At 34.0% G+C, this 17,869-nt stretch overlaps 1 protein-coding gene across 1 annotated transcript; it reads right to left on the reverse strand.

Annotated features, from left to right (window-relative positions):
- Window positions 1-593: 593 nt before the first annotated feature.
- Window positions 594-8,472, reverse strand: mAChR-B (muscarinic acetylcholine receptor). Its single transcript, XM_068775078.1, has 5 exons — window positions 8,393-8,472; window positions 7,218-7,368; window positions 2,967-3,150; window positions 2,375-2,677; window positions 594-2,272 (listed from the first exon to the last, which is right to left on the reverse strand). Exons 1-5 carry the CDS (start codon window positions 8,470-8,472, stop codon window positions 594-596), a joined length of 2,397 nt encoding a protein of 798 aa, XP_068631179.1.
- Window positions 8,473-17,869: the final 9,397 nt, after the last annotated feature.

Below are 17,869 nucleotides of genomic sequence, written 5' to 3' on the forward strand. Positions count from 1 at the left end.
CAGTCATTCAAAGTTATATTTTTATTTAATTATAAAGGATTACAGTAATGTTTTTTAACGTTAAACTTATACAGACAATTGAAAAACCATTATATAACCATAACATATAACTTCAAGATACATCTACATAAAATACAAAATTAAATACACAATGACACACTTCATTAGAGAAATCTATTGCTAACACTTAATCATTGATTAACTATAAATATAAAGAGCCTATGATTTATCAACTAAGCCTTATTTACAATTTTTAACTTTTATTGTCAGTTCTGAACTTCATAGATGGAGTATATAACATTTATGTATATAACGTTACTATTTACAAGTATGAATACTAAATATATATCGAGTATTCAATATCTATTGTTATTTTAATAAAGCTGAAAATTCTGTTATATTTAAAAACACATTTCATTAACATTTATACTAATTTATTTGAAATCTATACATTTAAAGCATTCAGAGCTAAAAATAGTATTGTCTTCTCATTACAAAAAATGTATTGAGATTATTGTGTGCGTAACAATATAAATTGAACACTGTACGACAGCGCAGCAAGTTTACGCATCTTTGTAGCCGATATACATGGACTAGGTGATGTGGAAATCGCCCCGAAGAAGCCTTGTGAAGGTTTTTTTAAATTGCTGATTCGCTAACGCGTAGCAAAAAGGATTAATAGGACTGTTAGCGTAGCACAAAAAGTAAGAGAACATGTAAATATGTTTATTAATACAAGGTGGATCCGTACAAAATCCTTCCACTAAAGCTAATATATGGTACGGTGTCCAACAAACAACGAAAGCGCCTAAAATAAAGGATATTGTCCTAAAAGCTTTTCGCGCCCTGTTTTCTGATTTAGATTTTTGTCGTCCAATACTCGGAAATATACCATCGCGTTTTGAGCGTTTTACTTTTAATTTTTTTCCTATGTTTTTAACAAACTCTTTCTTGGAATCGGTTCGTGTGGTTCCACTTATAGGACTTGAAATTTCACTGTTTTCTATCGCCATACTTACGCTGATGTTTGATTTCTTGGGCGCAGTTGTACTCTCTGCTTCTTTGGGGGGCAAGGGATCGGTGTTATTGGAAGACGATGACACGAGGGTTATGATGGGCTTGGGTCGTTCTCCTGCAGTCAAACTCACCTCCGTATTAACTTTAACGGGTGGTGGAGGAGAAACATTTGTTTTGGGTTGTATTACCTGGGCTTCAGCTGTTGCTCGTATAAGAGCAGCCTGCAATAACGAAGTGTTTGTTATATTACCTGAAAGATTCGGAGGAGATGAAGGTTCGGTGGCGGTTGGGAAGGTGATTGACGAGGGTGGACTTTCGTTAGTTGGTGATGGTACATTTACTGAGCTTTCATCCATATATCGCAAATCCGCGCCATCCATTCCTACGAGCACATCATAACTACTCCCATCCCCTCTGATTAATTTGATGATCCTAGTTCGAGATGATTCTGAATGAGATGGGGGACTTTCAGACACGGGTGGGCTGCATCTGAATTCTGATGGAGGGGGAATGATTCTTTGAGCAATTGTTGTTGATACCTCTCTTTCAGAAGGTGTCGCAAATCCTGAAGAATCTGGCGATATTACACTAGCGGAAGATGTGATAATTGACACTGGAACGTGCCGATTACTTTGGAGTACATCAGGGGCTTCTGTGTCTAAGATACTTTTTTCCGAAATTTGTGATAACGATGACTTTGGTTTTTCCAGTTCGTGCTTTAAAACAGGCGATTGCTTTAAATCCGGTTTCATAAGCATTCCACCATTCAGACGCATGTTATTCAATAACTGCATAGCACCGGTTTGCATTACTAAGTTCGCAACTGAGGGACGCTTTTTAACATTAGATTGAGCAGTACTTTCATCGTCTGAATCGAAGGCCGGACTACTAGATCGTTCTGCTTCCACTTGATCTTCTTTCTTGTCTCCGTCGGACTCAACAGTTGTAGATGTTCCAGTAACGGTTGCAGTGCTTTTATGAGCTGATGATTTTTGACTGGAGTTAGAATCTGACGATCCACCTAAATTAAGTAAGGGTGCAGCTAAAGATCCCTTTGAAGTCGAAACCTTTTGCTCTGATTCGGATACTTTTACCTGATCTTCGCTGGAAATTGTTGGTTTAGGTAAACCCGCCATTCCAGCGGCTCGACCCGCCATTCCAGACATTACACCTGCGCTCAACGCCACCATCGATTGCATCTTTCTTTGCTTTGCTTCGCTTTTCTTTTGCATGTCGTAGGCAGTTTTAAAAATACCTGCATACAATACAATAAGCACGAACAATGTAGTCCAGTAATATCCTATTATTAAAGCCGTGTTAAATATGGGATCTTTTAAAAATTGAACGGCACACTCGCCTTCTTGCAAATCCCTATATCCTACGAAGTGTTCCCAACCAAAAATGGTTGTGAAAAATAGTAAGGCTGGTATTATCCAGGTCACAGTGACCATCCATATGACGCGGTTTTTTGTTCGCCACGCTCTGTATCTTGCAGCTATCTTAACACTACAAAATCTGTCAACTGTTATAAGTAAGACAGTGTACTGTGATACAAGGCATACTGTATAGTCGACTGATAGCCAGAGATCACACAATAACGGGCCTAGATGCCAGTATCCTTTCAACACGTAATCAGTGTAGAATGGAAGTGATAATGTACCTGGAAACAGAGGTATACATTATAATTTATCATACTAGGATATAAAAAACAACCTTTTAAACAACGTCAATAGATAAAGGTGTAAAAGCTTTTAAGGTGTCAACAAAAAGCTTTAAAATTTAATATCTATCTTCTATTGCCTCGTTTTAAAGTGATATCTCTGAAATATGTTACATTAGTTTTTTTCTATTGGAATACGACAGGCCATTAACTTTTTCAGTAAAAATGCTGTAAAGCTTTTACACCTATAACCAAACACCCTGTATAATTTACGCAATAATATCCTCACCTATTAGTAAATCAGTAGCAGCTAGGGAAGCGATGAAGTAGTTGCTAGGTTGACGTATGGTCCGATCAACCAGGAAGGCCAATAATACGAGCACGTTTCCACTCACAGTCAAAAGAATGACTAATACCAAACACGTTGCGAAGATCACCGCCATCCACAAAGGGAATGGCGGCAGTACAGGTTCCTAAAAAGAAGGTAGTCGTTAAGAAGAATCTTGGAACAATTCTTTTATATTTCTCTTTCTTCGAGAAGCATTTAATCCAATACAGTCTTGGATAGAGCTTGGTTTTATTACATAGGTTTCCTTATATATACCTATAAATCTTCTATTAGAGATAGGAAGGGAGTTAGAGGGAGAAATAGAGAAAGAAATTAAACCACGCTGACTTGTGTGGATTAATAGACTACGATTATTTGTCAAAATTGATATTTTGGTATATATAACTTTGGACAGCGTGTTTTCCTTTGCTGTGCGTATCTAGTAGCGATTTTACCTGTCTCTGAATTATAATGTAATAATATAATCGGTATTAAAAACTAATATTTGATGGACACTTTTCTGCTCTCTCTTGCTGTCTTTCATTGTTTGTTCTTCCACTACTCTCTTCCCAATGTAGAGGTAGAAATGTCAGCCAAGCAATAGCATTAGACATGTAGAGGTAGGATTCCCGCAGATGTTTCCAAGGCGGCCCAGGCCTATGCCCTCTCCGTGGACATTGCAGCGAGGTCAGTCCATGAAGCAACCTTGTTATCTGGTACTATGGTAGTATAGAGCGGCCCGTGCCAAGGCTTCGTAAAGAGACATTGAGATTCACTATGTACCAAGCTGGAACTACTTAAAGTATTTCTTATTTAATAATTCACAATAAAAAGTACAATTCACCTAACATGTATTGTATGTTAAGAATAAAAAAGTGTCAAAACACTTTCAGAGTATATTTGGGCATTGATAAGGGTATGAATCCACTTTGCCGTATAAAGGTACGTGTTAGTTAATTTTCCATTTAAATAAAACCCGTCCCAGGTATTGTTCAGACAATAATGGCAACGTACAGGCGGCGACATTCCCTCCTCTTTGTGGCCATGACATAAACACGTGATAGTAGACTGGAATCGATTAAGTTTGTATTGCTTCGACAATGTTCTATGGGGAAGCGTTGAATTATATCTTATACGTGAGTTTATTAATTATAGCGTGTCTTATGCAATTTTTTAGTCATTATTTATTTTACACCAATTAAGATAAAAAATAGCTCTACTTACCTATTTTTATTTTTAGTAAATAAAAAGTTTTAAGTCTACCAAAATGTATGAAACTTGTTTTATTGATTCATTTAAATTGTTGATGTTATAATGTATATGTCTAAATTTGTTAAATTTAATTTAAAAGAGCACTTGTTGAGTTTCCGGCTCTTTTCAGCAGGTTAGCCTTTTATATATATATATATATATATATATATATATATATATATATATATATAATTGACGATTTAAAAGTATACAATGTGCTTATGCATATTTGAACGAAGATGTTTGGAATTTGAATATCGTAAAAAGCTATTTATTCCTGACCAACATTGAACGGTCATGGTTAATGAGGATATATAGAGCGGGAGGTCGACAATATATTCATAACTAACATAATTATATATAAGTTGCATATTATTATTTTTGTTGTAAAGAGTACTTTATATACAGTAAACCACAAGGACCTCTGAAAAGTCTATTTGGTTTAATTTTTTTCTCTTTGAACTGGGGTCATTAATAAAAGTATAAAAGTCAAAGTTTTTGCATGTACCGTTTCCCGAGTGAAGCATTCAGTGAGTTAAAAACTAAATTTGTCCGATTCTTTGGAGATTCAAATGTTATGCGACTGTACATGTGATAACATGGACGTGATATATAATTATTGAATATTTTTGGGTAAATCAATTTCACCGTCTAGTGATTTATATATCCACCTTGTTTGGAATACACATTTTATTTAGATGTACTACACATTCAATATAAATTATTGCAAAAAATACGTATCAATCGACAAACCTGCTATTTTTTAGTTTTATTAAAAACTTTGCCAAAGAGACAGTTTATTACGTTTACACGAATTAAAAATAAGTTTATAGTACACTGTTACATTTTTTTAAAATAACATAATTATATAAAAATAAATATCATCAAATATTAATTGTAGAAAAAATAAAACGGCTGTAGAAAAAATTAACTAAATGGAACCATAAAAATGTTTAATTTTATATTATCAACAACGTTTAATTTCAAATAAAAACAAGTAAAAATATATTAACCACATTGGTAAAAAATAATGACAAATTTAACCAAATCGATTTTGCTGTGGGCTTTTAAATCAGATAGCGCTTAAAAAAGTCGTATGTTAGTTTTATGGTGAAGGATGTTATTATATGGGAGATTCATTTAAAAATTAGTTTCTATTAAATTTGCTCTTACGTCATTCTTCTCTTGACGTACAAAATCACTATAAGTGATTCGAAGTGGAAAATAATTTGATTACATAAACACATTTTCTTTCACGGCCATAAGTATAAAAGGCGCACTGTGGTTAACCAACGGATATTTCAGGGCCAACGATCAAGCACGGCCAAGGTAACTTCAAGCCTGTTCGTTTTTAATCCTCTTATCTCTTTAAATCAAAGGATGCCCGCTTTCGCATATTAACCTTTCAAAGCCTATAGTGCCGTTATTTTTGGTTACAACATTATCCTTTTTGTCCTTCATTACCCTTTATTACTTTGTAATTCCACAAACCTTCCTTGTAAGACTGTTCTCTGAAATATCATGGCGTGTTATTTAAACTAAGTATATATAAATCTTTTGGGTAACTTTGATTGGGTAATTTTGGATTACAAGGGTCTAAATATACTCGTCATATTGTCTTAGAGAATTGTAGGATCAAGGTGAAAGAGCTTTTTAAATGAAAAATAAACTCAAAAATGTATTCTGATTCATAAAACACCTAGATAAAAATTCGTCGAAGATACGAAAGAAAAAGTGGAAACTTATAATTAAATCACAGAATGTAATTGCAGACCATGACAAATCAGACAAGACTGTACCAATTAAGAAGTTGAAAATAAATGGTTGTCACAAAGAATGTCAACACACAAGACATGAAGTTCAAAGAAACTGTACTAGATGGCGCTCGCTGAATTTTAAATCGTATCGTTTATAGTTGGTAACAAAGCTTACTCAGCCAAATATTGTTGTTCTTTCTACTTATTCTTCTCCCAGCGCTAACTGTTTTAAAGTAGTAGTAATGTCAGTTTAGCAGTAGAACCTGAGGAGTCGAAATTAGGTTCCCTTGTGGGTTCTTTAAGTGTAAAGTCTAAAGGAACATTAAGTGTCAGCACAAACTGAAGTCTATTCTCGATGGTCATTGCTTCTAGGTCAGTCAATAAAGCAGCCTTTCGATCTAGTAATATAATAATATACAGACTATACGCCACCCGTGTTCTGTCCACTTAGTCAGCAGTGAAGTTCAACATATAAATTTTTTTATTAATACTAGCCGATCTCGCAAACTTTGTTTTGTAAAAAAAAATAGTTTTTAATTAAAAAATAAAAATAAGGGTTGATCGTAGAGGGGTGAAAATGTAGGGTTGTGTGTAATTTTGTATACTGTATCATAAAAAAATATAAACAAAAAATTTTGTGAAAAATAGATGTCCGATTTTCCACCCTGCCCGATATGCACATTAAGCTTCACGAAAATCGGTCGAGCTGATGGAAACCGTCATCCTAGATGATTTTCTCTATGATTACAAAGACTACATAAACTTTCGAGGCACGGTACATTTACCTTTTTACGAAGTTTTTTTATTTAAAACAACGCAAAGAGCGCTCTTTGAAATTGATTGTACATTCTACTAGTACAAAATAAATCACTGTTCCAATGCTGGCGACTGACTGGGTCATTTAGACCCTCTTTATATATATTTCTATACCTTTTATATTGACAATTTATATCGCTTCGCAGTTTTGCAAGTTCATTTGTTCTGTCAGTATATTACGTATTATTTCACTGGTACCTAGTTTTGTAAATTTATAATTAGATTTCCAACAGCATTTTAATTTATTTAATCTATTTATACAGCTCACACCTTCGCCGGCCCCTAATATGTAGCTACTAATCGGAAAATTTTCTTACTTCGTCCACCCGTTCATTTACATGATCAAAATTTAATGTAGTGTAGTTCATCTTACCAATGTTTAACTTACCATAATTCCACCATCGCCGAGTCCTCCATCTAGGGTTGTATTGTAATAGTAAATATCAGTGTCATTGGTGCCGTTGGAGATCAGATATCCTGTGCATTCAGGATACGTAGATGAAGATATGCAGGTGCGCTGTTTGAATTTTTGTAATTTCCTGCAAACAAAGGTCAGTGTTACTGAAGCTACCGCGCCCCGCACCTGGAAAAACCCATCGTGTGTTCCGCGTCTCGAAAGATTCGCTGAAATATTCAGATGGTGATCTCTCCCACTAGCGCGCAGGTCAGATTAAAGTACGGAATTGTGTACTGTATTAACTGCTACTCCCTCTTCAGATACGGTAACTCGTAACATAACGTAAATAGTTTTTATAAATCAGTTTTAGTTTGTGTTTGATCCAGTTTTACTAGTGACTTCTATAAATTAGTTTTTATATATTTAAAGTTTCAATAAATAAGTTTCTCTGTTCTATACTCCTGCGAGTTTCTTTTGAGAGCTAACCTCACGTGTCACGCTTCAGTCAACTAAATATTAAAGTGAAAAGGCCTTTGTGGAATACGACGTAGTATGTTTCTATTAAAATAAGTATTACATATGTTATGGAGGCATCAGTGGGTGATACTAATGATGGTTTCTGACTCATTGGTAGCCTTGAACCTCATCGGCAAGCTCATAGTGCGTTCGACAAGGCACTTCATGACTCGTCAGCTATGTGCGAGGTTTCTCTACGAGATCAGTTATCCATAGACTAATTGAAATAACCGATATATCCTATAGGATTTTCATGTTGAACTAGAAGTGGACTGGTAACATAGTGTGTGGATCAGATGATAGCTTGGACCTTAAAGTTCTGAAGTGGAGGCCACGAAACCTACGGACTGAATGAAGGATGTCTGTTCACAAGGTAACCAAATGACCTTGAATAAGAATAAGGCTGTGTTCTACAGGTCCGATTGGAAATTTATGCGGAAGACCCATATCGAGCAAAGGTCATTTTGTAGATGAAATGACGGTGATGACGATGTCGACTTTTCTAAGTGTATCAGCAGTGTCTTATATATCTAACTTACTTGTGATCGATGGTTTAGTGTTATAAATAAAAGATGGTCAAGTTTTAGTTATTTGTTACACTTATGTATTCGTGAAGTAACTTGAAATGTAATTTTCTTCAAAGTACTCACCATTGTGTAATGAAGTTCGTACCGATTGTGTAGATCGGCGTGGAGCGATTGACGTCGAGGCTTGCTTCCGTTCCGTTCATTATGCTCGCAGCAAGGCAGCTGGTTATTGTTTATTGCTGTGGCTATAGAGGAATTCTGCGCTTTTTACAGAGAGCTCCTGCGTATATTTAATAATACGATTATATACAAGTACATCGGTTATAGTAGAGCTATACATATAATAATAAATGACGTAATTATAATAATAAGAAATGAAATATGGCAGGCGATATGTAAATGTAATGTGGGTGATTGTTGAATGTTGAATGTACGAAGAAAGATAGAAATTGTAGAGAATGAGCGAAGGAAGGTGAAAGTAGAAGGGTTGATGTCCTTGTCCGGAAAAAAAAATATTTAATAAGAGAAAGCGCTTTCAAAGTTCAGATTACTAAATGTTAAAATTAATTGGTCTTTTCATCACTATATCTCTGGAACAACAAGATTTAGAAGATTGTATTTAGTTAGAATATTCCTTTCAATAAATAAAGGTCAGGTAAGAATGGATTTATTGAAACTCCATCAGCAAAGATGGTAAAGGGGGAGTTTATTAAGTTCGTGACGTGAGCGGGAGACATCTAGTTAAATAATAAAAAAAATAAAAACACAAAAACAAATCTAGAACACTGGAAATTTTTGAGCTCATGGGACATAAAATACATATACACATATATATATATAAATATATATATACATATATACACATATGTATATATATATATATATATATATATATTTAAATATATTAAATGCAATATATTTAAAAATATTCCGCATATTTTACAGGTTTGTAAGTTCATTACCGATGTGTAGAGATAAGGCAGAAGTCAGACTGTCGGGCCCAGATGTCCGGAGCCAGCGCCAGCCGGGTATCTCCGTGTCGTCCATGCGATCGCGGCCTTAGTTCATCTGCAAAGGAAGTGACGGTCGGTTGGCCGTGTTTGATCGCGGACCCGTAACATGTAGGTTATTTTACAAACAAGCTCTATGAATACATATACGTTTGTAATTCGTTTTTTAAAGTCTTCAAAAGTTTATATTTTTTAACTGTTTTTGGACTAACGACAAGACATGTATAAACATTTGATAATATAAATAGGTCATTGACATAATGTAATGCCGTTTGCAAACTAAGATTCAAAAGAATTAAAAAGAAATAAAAAAATCAAAAAGAAAAGTTTTAGGCAAATGTATCGCTTATATCGGTTAAAAGTTTGTCTGATAATTTTCTAAACCACTTAGGTTTTAATCACTAAGTGTATTTTTGGAATTTTGAATCACAAAACCTGAAGTTAAAACTAGTACTGCACTCCGGATGCCATATTACATTTTGGACTTATGGAACAAAAATACATTTTCCAGCACGACTTGCATTTTTTGGTCCTGTTTTAAGGGTCTCCCGTACTTACATGGTCCTCACCATCCTCGCAGGGTTTTACAATTTCTTTTAATCATTTTTTCTCCTCTTTTATCTATCTCTCTTAAGGTTTCTCATTCCTTCCTCTAGCGTGCTTTACAATTCCTTTTCACACTTATTTTTTTTACTCATCACTACTTACTCTTCACCACATTTCATAAGCTATTATAGGTCTTTCCCAATACTATTCTATTATTATTATTATTATTTCTACAATTATATCACATTTATCTTTTTATCATTATTATCACAGGTTTATCACAGTTGCTCTTACGCGATTTTGTTTTACTTTTAATTCTTCTTTCTCAATTACTCTGTAACTTACAACCTACTTGTAGTATTTCAGAAAGGAACTGCGGCAACCGTCTTCTCTAAATAAGGCTGCAATATTTCCTAGCTATATCTTTCTTCCTATCTCTACATCATAAGCCGTTCTGAAATCTCAAAATACGGGACAGCAAGCGACCACGTGTATCACCGTCTGGTTCACCACTGGTGTACAGATGTACGAGGGAACAAAGGGAGAGTGTTTTTGGAAATATGCAGGTATTCCAGTATATCAAAAAATAAGTCGTATAGACATTTATTTAGTCTTTGTGGAATCAAACCTCAAAAATTCATACTTTTGACATGGACAATCATATGCCGCCTTTTTCTGTGATGATAAAGCATCAACGTGATATATTTATGCATTAGAAAATTTCACTAATGGCACAACTCTTTTACATTTATAAAAGTCAGATTTGATTTTTCATTGCTAAAAAAGGACAATATATTCCTATAAAATCAGCAAGGTACTTCACAAATATGTAGGTAAATCTGGTAAAACGAAACACAAATCTCAGCTTACATGTAACTGTATTTGCCGAATACCTTTGCTGAGAGGAAATTGATATATGAGATGCGATGCGAGATCCGGAAGCAAATTATGCTAATGCCTATTACACAGATGATATTTCGTTGTTGATTAAATGATAAACTGTTGGTAGTTGGAAATGCAATAATCATTATGTTAGCGGATGAAATAATTGTAATTACATCTGTTGCAAAGTTACAAATTAGATACGATGTATTAGTGGGACCTAAAGTAATTTCGCTTTCTTAGGTTAAATTTACTCGTCATTTTGATCAAATTTTTATCTATATTCTACAATATATTCATGTTTTTTATCAATAACCTTTTGCTGTCTAGTATACAACGTCTTCCATGTACGTAATGAGCTACCAAATTACATTGAAATATCAACATGCACATAAAGGACATAACTATCCGGTCCCCCTAATAATATTTAATATTAATAACGTATTACTGTCGCTTTTCTTACTTTTTATCTATTATTTAATAGTTCAAAATAAATGAATATTTGCAAAACTGCCGATTACACTAGTAGAATTTTGAGGTATAAAATTCAAAATTCAGTACCAATTGCAGTTGAAGACTTGGATGTCAGAGGGTGTTATACCGCGCCCGTCTCTAACCCCTAGAACAAGGCCTTGGTGTGATCTGTAGTTTTATACCAAGGAGTTAAGGCACTAGATCTACGCTGTTGAAACTACAGTGGTATACGAAGGCATGACCGTAGTTTTAACAAAAGGCATCGAAGAAAAGCATGGGATTTTAACCAGTTATAGTCCGGAATAAACCTTTGGCTATCCTCGCAGCGGAGGGGTAAGGATGCTACATAAATAGTAATACAGGAATTTCTCACAAAAAAAGAAACCGGCATTGTTTTTTATGTTGCGTTTCGGGAACTCCAGTCATTGATACATTAAGTTGAAATCATTGTTCATTTACGCAAATATTACTATTGAACTAAAACTTTTTTTAAAAAAATTCAAGGGTATTTATTTTTATTTACAAATTCTTAACATTTCGATTGCTTTTCAATGATGTTTTAAACAGCACTATTATTGTGTGCCCATACACAATAAAGACTCATGGAACTAATTAAGAATTGTATATCTTCCATCTATTTTAGGTAATTTTTTCTATATTTTGCATGCAAACAAGTGTCTACATACTATGTGTATATAGGTTGCAAGAAATATAACCAAAAAACTAAACAATCACAGATTTCTAAACGTTTTCACGGATTATTTAAATTACATAATACATAACATGATTACAGTCAATCTACGATAATATTTGCTTTGGGTTTTTTCGCAAAGAAAATATATCTATATTAGAAAAGATATAGTGAAACACTATGCAGGGTTTCACGTTCACTGTTTATTCGCATTGGTAAGACATATAGTTGTATTAAAAAACAGTCAGAAGCGCGCGTCTTGCTCAATAATGATCCTAGACGCAACATAATATATTAATAATTACTCCTGGATAATAAAATGTGTCATGTGTCGTCTATGGAGCATTATGTATACGTATACTGCTTTTGAAACATATGCAGGATTACAAGATGTTCGCTCTTGACAGGTCTAAATCCTTCAGCAGGCTATTGAGGGATTTTGCTGTCTCCAGCTTGTACTTCAACTACATATGAATTAAGTATGGAGTTATTTCTACATATTTCTTTAACAACATCGTAGTACTTATCAACCTTAGATGTGTGATCTTTAAGTGCATTTTTTTTCTTTTTTTTTATGGCCCCCGCTATTGGGGCCCTCTCGTACCCCTATCTTTTGTGGGACAGGGACTTTACGGGCAAATATATTTAATTATTCACATATTTTTTATTTTCTTTCTCTTCGTGTATACTTCTTAAGGTCTTTCATTCAGTTTTCTTACACATTTCTCCTTTTATTCTCTTTCGCTCTGTGACCTTTCATTTCTCTCTCCTTACACATTACATTTTATATTTTTATTTCTGTTTGTTTACATTAATATCACATTTTGTATATCACATTTTATCACATTTACATTTCTTGTTATCTATTTACATTTCTATTATTTTCTTAACTTTTTGTTTATGTGTCCTTTTTTAATTATTTGTTTACAATATGCGAGGAAGTCGTCTTTGGTTTCTTTTTCGCTTATCAGGAAGGCTATTGACTCCTCCTTGATTTTAACGCCCGACCGGCACTCGAAGTCAAGCCGGAGCATTTGTTGTTTAGGAAACAGTAAGTATATGATGATATCAAGAAGAAGGTTTAATATAAATATATGTTTAAGTTTGATTATGATTTATGCGTGGACAATGAAACAAAGGCTGTTCTTGTTGGGATCGCATGTGCGGTAAATGTAACCTTCGGACCCCTTTTATTTCCAGGCGACGCGGTTCGGTTGGTACGCGGACCTCTGCCGTGGGGTCGATTGTCAACGAGATATTTTTAGACCAACACCCGCGAATGTAACTTTGTTTATACATAATTTTATGAAGAGTTTTTGGCACGTGTTGAATTGATCGCTTTGGCTTATAATCGAAGCTATATCTTGGCTTTAAAGTACGAAGATGGTTTCAATCTCTTTTTGGATTTGAAAGATTATGGAAGAATGAATTGAAAAACGAAATGTTTGAATTAGATGACATAGCTCATCTGCTATTATGATTAGTTTTCGACTTGAGATGTGGTTGTTTACAGTGGACCTCATAAGAAGGATCAAGGTGACCCAGAACTAATAGAGAGGGCTATACTCGAAAATTTGCTGCGAAATTGTTGGTCGGAGTGTCGCTTGTCTAAAGTAGCAGTTGACGGGACACATAACTCAGAGAACTATTAGCCATCTGGGCTGATAGGTTCTAGAATGAAGACCGAGATTCGGTAGACGCAGCATAGGTGGGCTCCAAAATAAGTGGACCGACGACATAGGTCCCGGGAAGACCATTGATACCTGGTCTTTGAGGTAAGCCTACCCTGTTTAGTGGGCATCTATCGACATTACATGATCATCTATGTTTTTAATAATGCATTAACAAATATAGATTCTACCTAGTTAGTCTATTCAAAATATTACAAAAGCAAAAGGAGACGGCTCAGTTTTTACAAGCAATAACACCTGCTGCGGATATATAAAATTTACCCGTATTAATATACTTAAGGTTTTGTATTTTAAAATCTTGCGTAATGCGTCATATCTTTCATATATGATTTAATCTTATATAAACACACTGTAACTTCTCTTCTAATTGTACAAAAATATTGAGCGTAATTTATCATATTGATTATGATTTAGCGAAAGAGGTGATGAGATTTTTGGTACGTAATGTGAAGTCATAACATTGATATGCAATCTGGAACACTAATGATCGTATATTTCAATCATATTGACAAAAATAATTAGAATTTGAGAGGAAATTTCTATAGATTAAGGTAAAATATAAATGTAAATAATTTTTTATTTTATGTTAAAGAAAAATAAATTCGATATTTTTATATTCTCCTACGGAATTATAGTAAGAATTTATGGACCTACATATTTATGTCACAATCGATACATAAACAGAAATAGCAGTCACCTATCACCTTAATATTATATCTACGAGCTACCGGAGTCTATTTTGAAATCCCGACATCCGAGAGGCATGTCCATATAATATATACCTATGATATAATTTCGTAAATAGCTTCACCTTTTCTAACACTACAGTACTGCTTATATAAACAGTAATTTTCACGTAACGGTACTTTCATAACGCAATTTAATACCCATATAAGAGATTGAAAACTGAATGGTTCTAGAACTGGGCATTACTAAAAAAATAAATAAAAAAATATAATTTAAAAATTTGAATATGGAACTGTACAATTTTTGTCATATACATTAAATCATTCTGTAATTTATTTTCACTAATTGGTTGACATTTGACAATCACGTTTCAGCTTCATTTGGATTTAATGTGTGAATATTTTCGTTTCATGAATTTTTTACGATTTATAAGAACATAGTATAATAAAGAATAAAGAATTTGGTGGATGGTATTATAATGTAGTACAAAAATTTTTTTTCTACAATCGGATTACTACACATTAAAATAAATAATACACAAAATAAATTTAAGTACAAATGAAAATAAATAATTGACAAGCTGAAACGACACCGTTTCTATGACAAGCGATGTCAATTAAAATATTAAAAGATAAAAGTCACGTCATGCGTGTAAATTGAAAGGCAAGCGCCTGAAGTGTATCTTACGAGTCCACAAAACTCGTAGAGTCCCCCGCGACTCGGGATTACTCAGCAAAAACACATTCTTTGTTCGTAACTGAATGGAAGTGACAATCGCTTGATAATCACGTCTCTCCGAGCGGCTCATTAGCTTGAATTATTACTGCAAAAGCGGAATGAGATTGAAGGAATATTATAACAATAGAATTCATCAGTACCTACATAATAACTCTTTTGATTCGTTTGTTCACGGCTCTCGATCTTTAAATAATGACCTTTTGTGTTAAGCTCTAAAGAACGAATGATTACTAAGTTATTACTATTCAATAGTGTTATATGCGATGGGTAAAACCTTTATATGCGATTTACATGAGCGATAGCGGTCAGAGGTACCTCCCTTTTCTACTCAAAAATGTATTTTTGATCTGATTTTGAAAGATTTTTTTTGTAATACTTTTTACAATACAAATCAAGTCATTTATTTAATGAGTATAGGTATGTAAATACATGTTACAGGTGTTAAGCATATGTGATCACTTCGGATGAACTAAAGTATAAAAGTCACAAATTAAAAAATTACGTTTTTCATACCTTATATAAAAGTGTTTACCTCCTCTGGATTATCTATACTTTATTATCTTTAAACTATCACTATTCTGATATGCATTGGTAGCCCATTGGTAGAGTACTGAGACTGATCTATAGTCACAGGTACGATTCTCGGGATACAATTTTGTATAATACCTACTTTGTGCATTAATTTTATATATTTATAGAATTTCCACTGCTTAGAAACAAATACCGCACCCTCCTACAAAAATCGGTATAGTTTTTGGTAGCTCATTTGTTTTTGAATAATATATGGTACACCCCACAGAGCAGTGGTAGCGATAATGTCACGGGTTCGATTCCCGATAAACAATCTTATATAATTCAAATTTGACATTAATTATATAGGATTGGTACTCCTCGCAAACAAGGTTGCAGAGGATGGACAGCAGCGTCTTCTGCGTACTATAATACCACATTGCGATTGCCAACCGGCCTGTTAGGAATGGCGATTATGGTATATCCCCCCCCCATCGATATCTTTTGCGGAAACTCATGCATTGCAATGGGTGTTTATTGGTTGAAATAAGGACGTTATCGAAGAGAATACGAGTTGTGTTCAAAAAGTGTCGCGAATTTTGAATTTTCGCGGGTTACGTATATTCGAATTTCGATTTTTGGTGGCGTTATGTTGGTACATATGTCTCTCACTTATGCTGACATGTTCGGCCATTTTGAATGTTCAGTTAATTATTGACAGCTGCTTTGCTTGCACGTATTTTGGTTCGTCTTCGATTTTTACCTGTTCAAAAAAATGGAACAAAGAACCTGTATGAAATTTTGTGTGAAAAACGAAATTAAGTGCGCGGATGCATTCCGAATGTTGACTGTGGCATACGGAGAAGCTACTTTGGACATAAGCAACGTTCATCAGTGGTACAAAATGTTTTCAGATGGCCGAGAAGATGTGAACGACAAAGAGCGTGCCAGACGCCCAAGCACTTCAACAACACACTCGTATGTTGAATTTGTAGTTTAATATAGAAGCACTTATGATCCAAGATAATATGAAATTTTTTTTTATTATATTGTAAATTAAAAAGTTTTTTTTTTTGGTTAAACATTAGATCATCATGAATAAAGAATGATTGTGAAGTTTAAAATGGAATAATGCTTGGACTAGTTGAATCGACGGCATAGGTCAAGGGATATCACTTGATGCGGTCAACGCAAAACTGATCATCGTGATGATTTTTGGGTGAGGCCCATGTCTTCAGAGGACGTTTACCGTCTGACATGATGATAAAAATATTGGTATTTTAAGAAATAATATGATGATTTTTTTAATTACATGACTAAGGATTGATCAATAAATGATATTTATAAATTCCCTTAAATATAAATAAAGTTTCGTTTCTTTTATATATATTTTACAATGATTTCTTCTCATAAAAATATTTTATATTTACGACGAGAAGTGCTAGGAATATATAGTATGATAAACATAAAACAAACAGTACTTTTGAAATTAACAAAGTGAATAACTATATTCAAGTGAAATCTTTTGAACTAAAGAGTCGATAATAAGCTTCCTTAAGCCTACATCTAAAATGTATAAGCAATGGATCAGTTTAACAATTAACTGTCACATAATATATAACCTATAGTATCTTAATAAAGTAATTTATAACTGTCACAGTCCTACGTTAATTGAATAGCAAACTAACTTCAATAAATTCACGCCTGACTTAATTGAGAACAATGTTATCGGTCTCATGTTTACTTCAGCGCATTGAATATTAGAATAACTAACGCGGTTGAAATGTATTATAGTTTCAAAATAATATTATGAAATCAAGAGATCTTATCTGGACTGTCACTGCTGCCTAAATGGCATTTTTATCATCCTCCTTTTAGGAGACCTTTCGTTCGTCCTGCCATGTGTGTAGCAGGGACGTTAAAACTCGAATAAAGTATTTTTCATTTTATTCTCTCGCTTCACTTTCCCCTTTCATACTTCACAATCTCTTCTATTAAAATTTCCTTCTGTCATTCACAATCTCTATCTTTCTTCACATTCAAATTGACTCTCGTGCATTACTTTTTATTCTGTCTTCGTTCCTAGACCGTAATTTGCGACAATATCACTCTTTTGACCAAATTTTTTGATTAGAAGACGCGGGATTAAGATATCAGGGCGCAGAGTGCACTTTGCAAAAACTTATTTTAAAGTATCGAAGCTCGAAGGCTCCCGAAGGATTATCGGTTCGTGCTGCTATATAATTCTGTTTTACCGGTTTAGTCGGTGGCCGAAACCTTAGATCGCTTCGGTGAAAGCTCCCTGGAGTTCTACGGTCTACTCTAACTCTATGGTCTCTATGGACTAAGTTCTATGGTCCCCACGAGAAGT

This window comes from Battus philenor, unplaced genomic scaffold (assembly GCF_028537555.1).
Source record: "Battus philenor isolate CCGP_79_NKW_IND1 unplaced genomic scaffold, ilBatPhil1.0.hap1 SCAF_8, whole genome shotgun sequence".
Classification (NCBI taxonomy): domain Eukaryota; kingdom Metazoa; phylum Arthropoda; class Insecta; order Lepidoptera; family Papilionidae; genus Battus; species Battus philenor.